Source organism: Homalodisca vitripennis, chromosome 6 (genome assembly GCF_021130785.1).
Source record: "Homalodisca vitripennis isolate AUS2020 chromosome 6, UT_GWSS_2.1, whole genome shotgun sequence".
NCBI classification, from domain to species: Eukaryota; Metazoa; Arthropoda; class Insecta; order Hemiptera; family Cicadellidae; genus Homalodisca; species Homalodisca vitripennis.
Genome location: NC_060212.1, coordinates 30,951,949 through 30,967,089, shown reverse-complemented (window position 1 = coordinate 30,967,089; position 15,141 = coordinate 30,951,949). Strand labels below are relative to the sequence as shown.

At 31.3% G+C, this 15,141-nt stretch overlaps 1 protein-coding gene across 1 annotated transcript in view; it reads left to right on the top strand.

Moving 5' to 3' along the window:
- Window positions 1–12,759, top strand: part of LOC124364190 (glycerol-3-phosphate dehydrogenase, mitochondrial-like) — a 43,732-nt gene extending 30,973 nt beyond the window's left edge. Inside the window, 5 exon segments of the mRNA XM_046819479.1 lie at window positions 684–937; window positions 1,737–1,895; window positions 2,907–3,095; window positions 6,462–6,563; window positions 10,657–12,759. Coding sequence (XP_046675435.1) covers window positions 684–937; window positions 1,737–1,895; window positions 2,907–3,095; window positions 6,462–6,563; window positions 10,657–10,791 — 839 coding nt within the window. The 3' untranslated portion in view covers window positions 10,792–12,759.
- The last annotated feature ends 2,382 nt before the right edge of the window (window positions 12,760–15,141 follow it).

Here is a 15,141-nt window from a genome sequence, read left to right as displayed (position 1 = left end):
AATCTGGAGTCATGTTCATCTGAAGAGATTAAAAAAAAGTCGGCGACGAAGAAGCTCAAATAAACTATTTATATTGTTATGACATCGGAGACACCATTTGAATTTTGAGTTTATCTCCAGTTCTCCTTCCTTTTATTGCAGCGTCTGGTATCTGACACTGTCTTAGACTTGATTCCTGAAATATGGAGCCATGTTCTTCTGAAGAGATCCAAAGAAAGTCGACGACGAAGAAGCTCAAAACGAAACATTTACATCGTTTTGAATACATCAGAGACACATATAAATAGGTGAAGTGGTAGTATCATTGTCTCATCAGGTACACAATTGAGTGCACTACGATGTGATAGACACAATCTCTAAGCACGGTGGAGCAACCGATTTTTCTGCACATAACATAACTATGGTAGGAAGGGTTGATTCAATTGAATTTTGAGTTTAACTCCAGTTCATCTTCCCTTTATTGTAGCATCTGGTATCTGACACTGTCTCAGACTTGACTCCTGGAATCGGGAATCATGTTCGTCTGAAGAGATCTAAAGAAAGTCGACGACAAACAAGCTCAAAACAAAACATTTACATAATTTTGACATGTAATGTATGAGTGTCAGCTTGGCCTGTAATATGTACATGTAAGATGTAAAGTTTTTTAAACCCTATTTCTAAATCTGAGCTGTGTTGAACAGCCTGTGACCTGAAGCCGGTGCACAAGGAGTGCCAGACAGACGGACTGCTCATTGAGGGTGCCCACGGGTGGACTCCCACCATGTACATCCGACTGGTGCAGGACTTTGGACTGGAGACGGAAGTGGCCAAACATCTCTCCAACAGCTACGGTGACCGTGCCTTTGCCGTGGCCAAGTTGGCGGCACTCACCGGCAAGCGGTGGCCTATCATCGGCAAGAAAGTCCATCCGGAGTTCCCCTACATTGACGCTGAGGTCAGTGCTTGGGAAGGTCCTATTGATCTTTAGTTCAGTAGGATAATTTGATAAGTAACAAATTCAACATGAAAAAAGTTTTTATTTTAATCTAGTAATTTATTCTGATAAAAGTGTGATAATACTATGTTTCTACTTATAAGTCTAATTTAACTCTAGATCTGTGCAATGTTAAATGTTCGAAATGGTCACCCCATTTTCAGCATTTTTCAAGCTTATTTTTTTAATTGCTTACAGGTTAAATTTTGCTTTAATTGTACATTGTTAAACAGCGTTTTTTTCTCAGAAAATGTTGATTCGGATTATGCTAAAAAAATAATAAATATGAACTTTAGAAAATTGTTTGCGCAGAATAAATAATTATTTCAAATGTTAGATAAAAATTCTTTTTACAGCAATATTTTAGTATCATCATAAACATTTTGTAGGAAATCCAAAATATAAAGTTTATGCCCAATTTCATAAGGAATATAAAGATATAAATAATTTTGTAAATATGTGGTAAAAACTTTCCTTATGAGTTATGCATAGTAGCAATAAAATTTGAACGAGAAAAAAAAATTTTATTTATTTAAATTTTGTTAGCCACGAACGTAATATTCCATCCAGGTGAGTGAAATCTCAGTACGGTATATTTTATTATGAAACTTCCTTTTTTGCCCAATACTGAAATAAACAAACTTTCCATTCAGAAAATTAATATTAAGACAAAAATATCATCAACAGGATTGTCAGTGCAACATATCTAGGGTTAAAAATGTTAATAACTGGCTAAAACCAATAAAAATGTATGTAACAGGTGCGCTATGGAGTGCGCGAATACGCAATGTCAGCTATCGACATGATTGCGAGGCGCCTGAGGCTGTCCTTCCTCAATGTACAGGCTGCGCAAGAGGCCTTGCCGATGATCATCGACATCATGGCTGACGAACTCAAGTGGAGTGAAGACGAGAAAAAGGTTTGTCTTGTTTGCTGTAGAACTGTAAGTTAATTAACTCCAGATCTTAATGCATCACTCAAGTTATTTGTTTAAACTAAGTGAAAATGAGTCCTAAACATAGCACAGTAAAAAGACTGGACAAACAGTTATCAGTATTATTTGATTATTCAATGTTATCAAATCACCATAGTTCTGGTTAGATTGTTTTTATATAAATTAACTGTATAAAATCATCATTGTTTATTTACTATGTACATACCTGATCTTGAATTAATTCTGAAAAATTAATTTTGAAATATTTATTACCCTGAGGTGGGAGCACGAAGGCATTACTCTTATAATGTTGTTGTTAGTATAGTCAGTCTAGCCACAAATCATAAATTATTTTCAATATATTAATTTATAATGAGTGGAAGGAAATCACAGAAACTGATACTGATACCTATACCCTGTGATACCTATGACAGATTTATCAAATCTGCAATCTGCAATAGATTTTTAACCTTTAAACACATTCCTAACCCACAGATTAATTGGTTTTTGACAATCTCTGTTCTTATAATTTCTGAAAGTACAAAGATCCATGACAATGGTCATCTGAGACTATTTATAAATACATTTTCAACGGAGGAAATAAAATAGAAAAGTAAAAATCTATTAATTTGTTATATCTAATAATGGAAATTTTAATTAAAATTTTATCTTGTATTTAATTATCTTCTCACTTGTCTGCAGAAATAGTATGACTGTGCAGTGGAGTTCTTGCAGAATGATATGGGGCATATGGTGAACCGAGTAAGCAGAGACAAGATCCCCATCAACCTGACAAAGGAGGATATCCAACTGTACATCATATTTAATTGTCCTCTCACTTATCTGCAGAAACAAAATGACCGAGCGGTGGAGGTCTTGCAGAACGAGATGGGACAGATGGTGAACCGAGCAAGCAGAGACAAGATCCCCATCAACCTGAAAAAGGAGGAGATCCAACTGTACATCATATTTAATTGTTCTCTCACTTGTCTGCAGAAACAATACGACCGAGCGGTGGAGTTCTTGCAGAATGAGATGGGACAGATGGTGAACCGGGCAAGCAGAGACAAGATCCCCATCAACCTGACAAAGGAGGAGATCCAACTGTACATCAAGCGTTTCAGCATCATAGACAAGGAAAACAAGGGTTATGTTTCCATCAATGACATCAGGCGTGGTCTTAAGGTACAATGTCCACTTGTCTTGATAAAAGAGAAACAGCAATCTAGAGATCCAGCATCAAATGTGTTAATAGCAATGATTGATGGGTTTATATACAGGGTGATTCAAAACTAAACGGCAATCTCTAGGGAGCTTATTCTATAGCTAAAAACAAGTAAAAAAGTTCATATAACCATATGCCCGGAAACGCTTCGTTAGCGAGTTACGCCTAGCGAAAGATTTCGCCCAGATTTTCAGAACCCTTGGTGAAGTCAGGCCGTATAAAAAGGTAAAGGTAGTAGTTACAAAGATACAAATACGATTGTTTTTTATGTTTTTTATATCTGACAAATTTATAAAATTCGTCCCAGAGCTGTAAATGCAATACTTTCAGAGATATCTTACGTAAAACACAAGAATTGGTGCAAAGAAATAACACATTTTTGTGTTTAACGTAAGATTACTTCCATAAATGTTAAATAAAGGTCATTTTTTTTCTTAAACAGATTTGTAGAACATTTAATTCTGAAAAGATTCATGTGAATTACTTAGGAAAAAAAATTAATAATAGGTATTGAAATTTAGCTTTATTTAAAAATAAAAACAGACGCACAAAAATGCATATTCTTATCTGCATAAAATATTAACTAATGTTTAGGTTGTGAGTAACAGCTGATCATTTATTCAACACTTTTTATCGTCATATTTTCTTTGCAAAGGTTGGCAATATCAGCTGATCAACAATTAAGTTTCATGAAGTAATATTTGAATAACTTTTATGGAGGTTTTTGTATTGTGGCGTGTGAAGATTGTATTTTGTGAGATCCTGTGATTATTTGGAAATATTTTTATACAAGTGTATAAAATATTTTTATTAAATATTTATTTTTAAAATATTTTATTAAATATTTTTATAAAAAGTGTATGTAATTATCTTAGTAAATAATGGCAGATAATGTAAATGGTATGTATTCGTTTGAAGAGTATAAACGGACATGATACTGATTTTACGGCAAAGTTAACAAGAATGGGTTTAGCTGCAGTTCAGGAATATCGTGATACTTTTCCACATCGTAGAACACCTGATCGCAAAACATTTGAAGCTGTGGAGAGAGACGACTTAGAGAAACTGGTAGCTTTAAACCGAAGCGAATAGATACTGGTCCGTCAACGTAGCGCAAGGAACTATAATAATGAACAAGCAATAATAAATGCTGTAGAATTATCACCAACCACAAGCACCAGACGATTATCACGTCAGTTAAATATTTGCCAGTCAAGAATAATGCATTTTTGTGCTGTCTGTTTTATTTTTAAATAAAGCTAAATTTCAATACCTATTATTAATTTTTTCCTAAGTAATTCACATGAATCTTTTCAGAATTAAATGTTGTACAAATCTGTTTAAGAAAAAAAATGACCTTTATTTAACATTTATGGAAGTAATCTTACGTTAAAACACAAAAATGTGTTATTTCTTTGCACCAATTCTTGTGTTTTACGTAAGATATCTCTGAAAGTATTGCATTTACAGCTCTGGGACGAATTTTAATAAATTTGTCAGATATAAAAAACAATCGTAATTTGTATCTTTGTAACTACCTTTACCATTTTTAATACGGCCTGACTTCACCAAGGGTTCTGAAATCCGGGCGAAATCTTTCGCTAGGCGTAACTCGCTAACGAAGCGTTTCCGGGCATATGGTTATATGAACTTTTTTACTTGTTTTTAGCTATAGAATAAGCTCCCGAGAGATTGCCGTTTAGTTTTGAATCACCCTGTATATATATATATATATATATATATATAATAAAACTCATATCTTGGATGTTTTTGAAATTGTTTGTTTTGCAGAAAAGATGATGCAATTAGAATTGGTATGTACAAAATACAACAAAGGTTTTGTGTATAAAAGTTTTAACTTGCACCCTCTCTTCTATAAAACAAACAACATTTTCAAAAACATCAAAGATATACATAATTACCATTATTTTATTGGGAACAAAATTAGGCATATATACTCAGATTCTTGAAAAAGTGTAAAACATTTTGCCTAACAACTAAATTATGAAAAAATTTTCAATCAGAAAAAAATTACAATAAAATAATTTATTACTTGTTTATTAGTAAACTGTAGCACATTAAGTGTTGTGTTACATATTTTGTATAAAAAATAGTCTTATTAAAATTTTATATTATCTCATTTGCAATTACAAAAGTTAGTTGTAAGTTTTAAATGTAGACAAAGGGATTTAAATTCTATACTGTATATTTTGACAGTATGGTTGTAACATTTCATACTTGGATTTTTACTGTATGGAATATGTAGCCTTAACTAATATATTTATATGTAAATGTTTGAGATTTTCTGCAGGCAATGAAAATAGAAATGACTGAGGAAGAAGCGAGTTACTTTATGAATGAAACTGCTCCTGTATATTTCAACCAGTTGCGGCTAGAAGATTACATCCAGGTAATGGACGAATAAGAATGGTATCACCTGAACCATTGATGTCACCGCAGCTTGGGGCCGGCATTTCTCACTTTTGTTTAGTCTTCTTTAATCTGCTTTTCGTTCCACAGTATCACCATATTTTGTTCTAAAATTCATTATTTGTTGTTTTAGTTGTCTTAATTTATGTAAATAACTGCATGTTTCCTCTTCAACATTTTTAACTATTATCATACGAACATCACACATATTTGTTGTGTTGTCATTTAAACATCATTCTTCGCAGGTGAAATTTCATTACTTTATTTATTTTTATTTAAATGGAAGATCGTTGGAAACAGGTTGTTTTGTTTGATCAATCCAACAATAAATTCCAACCATTGAATTTAGTGAACTAATTTGTTTTAAATTCATTCTTGTAATCGATTATTTGATCTAGAAGGTCTTTAAATAGCTCAAATTTTCTTTTGAGCAATTTACTTGTGTTTATCGTCAGTCATCAGTTCACTTATGTTTTGTGGTTGAGGTGTCTTCAGTTTGCTATTCTTTTTAGAATACGTTTACTGCTGATAGTGTCTTTTACAAGATTCGAGGTTGTTGATTGTAGTTCTCATTATAAAATCTCCATTCTTTCCATGATTTTCTCAAATTTTTAAAGTGACACTAAATATGTTGCTCTACATGTTTTTTAAACTTCATTTGAATAATCATGAAAGTCTTCTCTGCAATTCTTTGACAACTTCATAATTACCTTTGTCATCACCTCTTTAGCTGTTTCTAAACTTAATAAAGGAAAATATTCCTGCGTGAGAAAACTTTGTGGATCATCATCCGTACTTTGGAGCAGTTCATTCAATCTCAACAGTCATCCTAGCCAAAACCCATTAGATGCTTTCAGTGCAAAGAAGCTTTTGTGAAGCTTCAGCTTTTGTTGCAGCACTTTGGTGAGGCGGACGTTCCCGGCGAAGAGTTGCACGAGATCCTCAAGGAAATCGACACAAACATGAACGGACAAGTCGAGTTGGACGAGTATTTACAGGTTGGAACGCGCGTGTGTTGCATGTCTGCCCTAACCACTTTTGGCTTCTGTGCAGATTAACTGTATATACACAGTCTTAGGATTGTAGTCTACATCCGTACTGTTACTTTTTGCGCTGTGTTTAGCTTAAATAGATCAGCAGATTTTGTGACGAACACAATTAGTTGTGCTTCATAAAAATAATTGTTTTTGTTGTAATTGTTTGGCTTAGCTAGTCACTAATACCATCATCCCGGTATTCTCCAGTTCATGATTTTAGTAACTAATGAGTAATTGAGACTGAACTTTAATTGATTAGTAATAATCAATTATAAAAGTAAAGAAATCACTGATATTACTCAGTCACCTTGTACAGGGTGACTATTAAGTAACCCAGCTCTTAACTTTTTTTAATAATGAAAATAAAACCGAAATCTTTCTGGAATATTTATTACACTCCTCACATTTTTAAAGGATTTCAAGAAATATTGCCTTAATCCCATACAGATATAAAAACTCGATAAAACAAAATTTAATTTGCAACATCTTACCACCATACAATATGGCAGCCATTTTAAAATTAAGAACTTTTTATTTAAAATTAAACATTTTCACTACCAAACTGACTTGATGTGTGCTGTTTTATGACAGATAAGTTTAATATATTACCATTTATGCACACTATAGTGAGAATTTTAATTTTTATTCCGCTTCCTTTTAAATTATTCCAAATTTTAAATTTGAATTATATACATTTAAAATGTTCAATATACAGCTAAAATTATTGTTGTAATATTAATAAATTTTAATTTTCCTTTTTCCAAAATGAATGCAACTTATTTTTTTATCCATAAGAAGACAAAATTTAAAGCTGCTTCAAATTGTTTCTAATCTTTATTTCTTTGTTGGATTACAAAGCTATAAATTGCTATCTTGAAATTTTTAGTATTTCCCAACCCACTTGCACTTTGAAAAAAACCAGAAAACATTCAATAGTCATTTTAAAATTTTATCAATAGTGATAATAAAGTTATTGGTCAGATAGATTTCCTTGATAATGTACTTCATTTTCACATTCAAAATATCATTCAAGTTTCAAAAATCAGTGAATTTCCACAACTATTTCCTTCATCACTTTCATGTGTTATTTACTGTTTTCTAATACTTTTTTCATCATCTATGTTGCATGTATCTTATTGTTTGCTTTACATTAATGCTTCGCTTAATGTGCTTTTTAATCCATGCCCAATCCTTATCTGTAAGATATTTATATTAAGAGTTCTTAGATAAATTATGTCCAAGTTACACAATGTGTCCTAGGCTGAACATTGAGAATCATCTCAATAATTTCTTGCACTTTGAGAATTCTCTGGCAGAGATAACAATCTAATTTACTTTTGAGCAAACAGTTTAGTAATAACGTTCTGCAACAGGCAATAATGTCAAAAATATTGCTATAGGAAGATACAGTGGTATAACTAGGAGTCAGCTTTTGGGGGAGGGGGTATGGTAAAACCGCTGTATTTCAAAAAACTTGAAGAAATAAACCAATAATCAAATATGTCTTTTGAAAGACACAAAGCTGTAATGGTGGGTTTAAAAAAGCGTTCACAGCTTTCTGCCATGTAAGGGGAACCCCTTTATACCACTAATTACCACCTAAATAACATTTTCAGTTTCTTTACGCAACTCAGGGCCAGTGCGTAGTGGCAGTTGTTTAATGACGATTGACCAGAACTGATGTGAGCCTATACAGTAGTGTCCTGCTGCTCAGTGACATTGATTCTGTATATAAGGGGTTAAAGTTTAAGGTCAACTCCTAACCTTACTAAGGTTGTTGGCAACTACACTAAATTTTTGTGTTACAAATTTGTAAGGGAGGGATAGATCTGAGAGAGTTAGGTAAAGAAATTCAAAGTTCTGGTTTTGGGCATTTCAAAGTACAATCTGTGTTAATTAGTTGGCAATAGTGAAACAATCCAGAGTTTTTTTCCATAACAACAATGTTAAAGCTCATGCACTTTTTTGTCCTTATTTTTTATCATAACATTATGGCCGATGTCCCATTTTTAAGATCTTACAAATACACATTCAAACACTTATTATAATATTTTTTACAAATATTTTAAGGATGGTATATTTTGCATTTATTTATTCGACTATTACATTTGGCATTAGTATTTATGGAGCAACCTCAAAACAATTTAGATTTTATTTAGAATATTAGTATTACAAAAAACGTACAATTCGAATTATGTTAAACCTGAACTATTGTACATCCGTAAAATCACATTTCAGACAACAAAAAATAATGACTGTGAGCTCGCTTTATATGTAAATATAATACTTGTCAGTCAATCACTTGATTCACTGATGAAGTTCGAAGTTTTTATTCTTATGATACTAGACATAGGGGAAGAATTCAACAGTTCGAAGTTGAGCATAATTTAGAACTTTTTAAAAAGAAACCTTATCAAGGAGGTAAACTGCACAACAAATTACCTCAGTATATGAAAAAAATAAAAAGTAAAACTATTTTTTTTAATAATTGTAAAAAAATATGTAACTGAAAAACCACATACAGCCTTGATGAATATTTTGAATTTAACAAAATTTAATATCCAATCATTTTTAGTAGATATTGTAAGTTTTGTTCTCGCCATCATTGTTTGACACTATTCTTGTACGTACTATATCAAATTATATGCTATTTACACTGTATGAATAAGTAATATTTGAATTATTTAGTTTTCTCGTAAAGTTTATATATTTTTAATATTAAAATGATGAAGAGCCTAAAAGAGTTTGAGTTTAATAAATAACCTATAAAAATATAGAACATTTTTGAAAAGCGTTTGGATACGTATTAATTATATCTTTAAAATAAGACTTCTTCTATAATTCTACGACTAAAGTCAAAGTCAAAAGATTCTTTATTCATAAACTGTACAAATAATACAGAGAATAGTGTCATGAGCATCATTTGCGTACAGCATACTATAAAATACGAATATAAAATATGTTCACATACACAAACATCTACCTAAACATTTTTTGTTTTTAAGAAATTAACAAATTCTTCGACATAGTATACACAAATATTACATAAAATAGATCTAATTTCATTTTTAAAATGTTTTACATTGAGCAATTTAACATTGTATGGTAGCATATTATAAAGCCTCACACCAAATTCACAAAAACTGTTTATAGTTGTTTGAAAATTGCACTGATTTACTCTAAGGAAATTGTTTTGTCTGGTAAAATGACTATGAATAGAATTATTTGTAGGAATTGTATCTAAATTAGTTTTGATATATAATAAACAGTCTAAAATGTACAGAGAAATAATAGTTAAAATACCAAGTTTCTTAAACAATGGCTTACAGTGCATCCTACTACTGACATTAAACATTACTCTAACTGCTCTCTTCTGTAATAAAAATAGTCTTCTTACTTACCAAAATGCCCCCATACAATAATTCCGTAAAATAAATGACTTTGAATATGGGCAAAGTAAACAGCTTTCAACACATCTACGCTTACAAAAGATTTAAGTTTTCTAAGCATAAAAATACCTTTAGAAACCTTTTTACATAGAGTTTCAATATGAATGTTCCACTTAACATTAGATTGCACGAACAGGCCTAAAAACTTAACACTGTCCTCATTTCTTGTTTTAAAGCTGAATTCAATACTCTGAGTTTTGTCATTATTCAAACATAGTGAGTTGGCAGCTGTCCAATCTTCGATTATGGAGTTAGAAGTCAGAAGGAGGTGATTAGCTACACTAGAATATTTACAATTAATTTGAACAGCTAAATCATCAGCATACATGTAGGCACTTATATAATCATTTGTAAAGGCTGATGATAGATCATTGATGTCAATTATATGTAAAATAAGGACGTTAAAGAACGTTAAATTCTTTGTTCTTATAGGCTAAAATTAAGGTGATCTGAGCTTACTCGGAGAGAGCTCATGCCACTTCAACCATCTTCCCTTTAAGTAAACTTGATCAATCAAGTTACTCTCTTGAATGTCTGTGTCTCAATACTTGCACTTGAAAATGGAATTTCCAATTCTACCATTTCTAACGTCTTTGACGTTTCAGATGATGTCGGCTATCAAGTCTGGACATGTGGCGTACTCAAGGTTTGCCAAGATGGCGGAAATGGAGCACGAGCAACACGAGAAGGAAGTGCTGAAGAAGAAGATCTCCGTGGAGAGGAGTGGGGGTGGTTTGTAGAGCGGACAAAAACCCGTTGATGATAATCGCAGGTTGTGGGCAGTAACGCTGCTAGAAATCCTATCCAACATGAACATTCTGAACAAATTGAAGCGCTCAAATGCTGACCACAGTTTTGAGAAAATTAAATTTTTTGTAAATCAATTAACACAGACAAGTGTTTTGTTTTCATGTTGATTTTCAAGCTCGTTGAATTTATTGTATACTGTAATTTTTGTGTTTAGCTATTAGAAACAAATTTCAAAAGACAGTGTACTTTTTTGTTGTTTGTTTTTTTACGTGTTATACTCGAGGCGTGTTTACAACTCTCAACACGGAGAGTAAATCGTCCTGTAATCGACATCGATTAAATGTAGCCTATGTTGTTATTGTATTTATTATTTATTAGTAGTGTTATTTTATGGCCTTATTTTATGTGATCAGACAGATCTATTAATGTTAATGTTTGTAAAATTTTATTTAGGACATTATTTAATAACGTTTGAAATTTTGTGCTTTTACTTATTTGCCTTACAAGAAGTACAAATTGTAGATGATAGGTAGAGGTGCCATTGTTAGGTTGTGTTCGATTCAATCAAACTTGTGTATACTTGTAGTTGTGTAAAAAATGTATTATTTATTTGAAATTTGTGCAGTCGTAGGAAATTGTAAAGCAAAGTAAAAGCTACAAATTAAAAATGAGGTGGATAGAATACAATTTGTGATTGGATATATCTGGTTTATAGTAGCTTTGATCCTTAGTTAAGTAATTGTTTGAACCCTTCTTAACCCAGTTCAAAAAGAAAAGAAGTAAATTAAATAATAAACTTGTGCTATTTATTGTGGTCATATTGAAGTTTCATTTGGTAACTTTACAAATCAGTTACTTATTAAAAGTTAAATTGGAAACAGAAAAAAATGTTACACACATACGACATGTAAATAATTTACTGTAAAAATTGTTAGTACGCATACTCTTTATAAGTGTCCTTGTTATAATATTTTTTTTCATGTACAATTTTGATGTACGTCATTTTAAATAAGTTTGATGTAGCTTTATTAAAATACTCTCCAATGAGTCATTGTTGAGTGTTATGTGGTTTTGTATCTCAAGTCACATTGTTTATTTTTTGTGAATACTTTCTCATACTTTTTCTGTTGTGAGCTATTGAGTTTAACCTACAATTTGACTTTACATAAAAAAACATGTAAAATGAATAAAAATTATCGTAATTTAGAGTGAATACAATTGTTAAGGTGATGACTGAAATAGGAGGTATCTGTCCTGGACACCTCTATTTTGAATTTATTTCACACTATTTTCTCATTTATTTTTTCTGCTAAATCATAAAAAAGTATACATCTGAATAGAGCACAGTTCTTCATGACTATTTTTACCTATTCTGGTTTACAATTATAAATTTTTACTATGTGGGAGCCTTAATGATCTCACATTTAAATAATGTATTTAAAAATCCAATCCAATACTTTTATATTTTATTCATGACATGAATTCTTTTATTATTGTAGTTTGTCTAAAAAAACCTGTGTATATTTAATAATTAACTATCCTAAATTACTATCATTAAAATTATGCGTAGTAGCATCATTTTAGTATAAAAATACAATTTGTAGAATGTACATAAGCAATTATAAATGTCTAAGAAGCTTTATGGGAGTGTACAGATTTTAAATGGACATAGAAATAAAATTATGTTTATTTTAGTTAGTTACAGTATTAATGTAGTGAATTTATTATTACTAAACAGTATTATGAAATTCTGTTTTTCTCTTGCCACACCAAAAAAGGAAACGAAGCCAATTTTTGTTGTAAGTTTTTGTTGTAGTTTGTTTTTAACAATAATCGAGTCTTTTAAAATTATTTCACCTAGTCTGCTCGCTGAATGAAATATTAAATGAATTCACGTTTGTTGTTTTTGTATATGCTGTTATTACAGAGAGTGTTATGAATAAAATAAATTGATTTTATAATGTTGGCTCTTTATAACCCAGATAATAGTAAACAAACCTTATTCTTTCATGAATACTCAATAAATTTAAATCATAACTGTAAAGAAGTAGTAATTAGAATTAGTTTTGTGTATGAGAGTTATGTCATGAATCTTGATAAATCAACACTTTTTAGATTAAAAAACTGTTCTCCTAGCGAATTACAGGACAATGTTTTCAAGGAAAGTCCATCATAACAGCTGCATGGTTGAAAACAAATAAGGAATAAATAAAAATGGAGGAATAAATGAGGTATAATTGCATCTAACATACCCATGTATACATCACTTCAGTAGGTCTTCACTTGTAGCGTGATAGAAAATGAGGTCAGGTACTTTTCGCAACAGAACCAGGTACACGCAACAGAAAAATTAAAATTTCCCAATTTTTTAAATTTAAAGCTAATTTTTGGGAGATCTAAATTCACTCCTAAGTTTCCCATCCTATGTCGGATGTTTTTCAAACTCGTAAAATTCCCACTCCTATCTTTGCCGGGGTTGTTCAAACGTAATTATTTCATCTTCTCTCCACGTGAAATAATATTCTGAGTTTATTGTTCATTAATGAATGTAGTCGACAAATATACTGTTTACAGGCGTTCACTTTGCTTGAATTTATAAAATTACGACCCTGTGTCAGTTGTTTGTGTTGTATTTTGTAATTCAATACTAAAGTTGGCTTGTAAAATCTGATTATGTTTGCAAATACAGTACCATGTAAGCCTAATTTTATGATGCAACATGAAAACGTCAACAAAATATTATACTGTATGTACTGAGTATCTTTGGTAGTTTGGACAGGGGTGGTGAATTTTCCCAGGAGGACTTGATAGGTTGTTTACGGCGGTTTGTTGAACTGCTGAAGTTGTAGACTGGTGGGCCTCATGGTGTGTTTCCGGGGTGCGCAAAAAGCCCTTGAGGCTTAAGTGCATGGCAGTAGGCCGCCCCAAGGGAAAAAAAGGTTTGGAAGGCATGAAATCTTCTATATTTTATACATGTAGAAGATAATCATTCTTATCAATTGGTGTTTTTTTTTATTTTGTTCCCACAAACATCGTAAGTGAAAACATGTCTATAAATTATTTTGTGTTTTGCTCTTAAAATGTGGATACAATGCAAATATATCTGTAAGATCATATCCAGTTGCAATTTTTATATAATTGCATACTTTTTCTCTTATTTCTTGCTTGATTTTATTTCACATAGTCACACCTGCAGCTGTTTTGCCTGCAATTTTTGAAATTCTACTGTTATTATGCTTAATAACACTAGCAGCTTGGCAACTCGCTTGATCTCTTTTCATATATTTCTTCACAAGACCTTGACCGTCTTATCAGTATGTCTTTTACTTACTTTATTTTCAAAATAATTAAAATTTTCTTGTCCCCTGCAACCAATTTGGTAAATTTACAAATACAATCATTCACTTATAATAAATTCAAGTTACATTTTGCATGCTCTCTTATTAGACACATTTTCTTTTGGACAAACAAAATTTGTATTCACATGCTTAAAAAAAGTACATGTGGCAATTTGCTAACGTGAGACGTCTTGTGTCGTCCAAATTGCACAGTACTTGTAATATGTTTTTTATTGAAACAGTTTTATTTAAAGATAAATTACAGTAGTGAATGATGAGACACAGTCAAATTCTCAGGATCTTTTGAGAAGATTTCCTATTTAAGGAAAATTAAAAAATAATAAAACGGTAAGCTTGAGCCAATTGCCTTCACACGCATCCAGAAAGGAGGTGCGACCTCCCATGGTTAAAGTGCTTTCGTATTGAATGTACAAATAATTTGATCAAAAATAAGAAAAATTTCATACTTCTACATATGCTATAAATTTGAAATTTGTAAACATGGCCCTGTTTGGAGAAAGTCTAACAATTTATTTTGTATATTGTTAAAAGAATTTCTTTATTTGTGCACATATTTGGTATCAATCAAAATCTCTTTCACTCTATACGTGTGGTTTCAAATACATCCGATAATGGTATTCTGCCGCACAGGCTTCGTATTTTATGAGAGTAATTTTGTTTAGTTTAAAACAGCTGATAACTAAAGAACAAAATTTGCTCAGATAGTTATTCTCAATCCACTAACCTAGTTAATAAGCTTATTTCTTTATGATGGTTTACACTTGTATGAACTACATTCTACCAGCTTCTTCTTATTGGAATCAAATACTTAGTTTATAAACAAACACTTCAATAATTATGAAATTTTATTTTTGTGAGGCCTTTCATGTGTAATGAACACATCATCAGACCCACATAATAATAAACACAAGAGGCCTTACAAAAATAAAATTTCATAATTATTGGAGAGTTTGTTTATAAACTGAGTACTTGTATGAACTG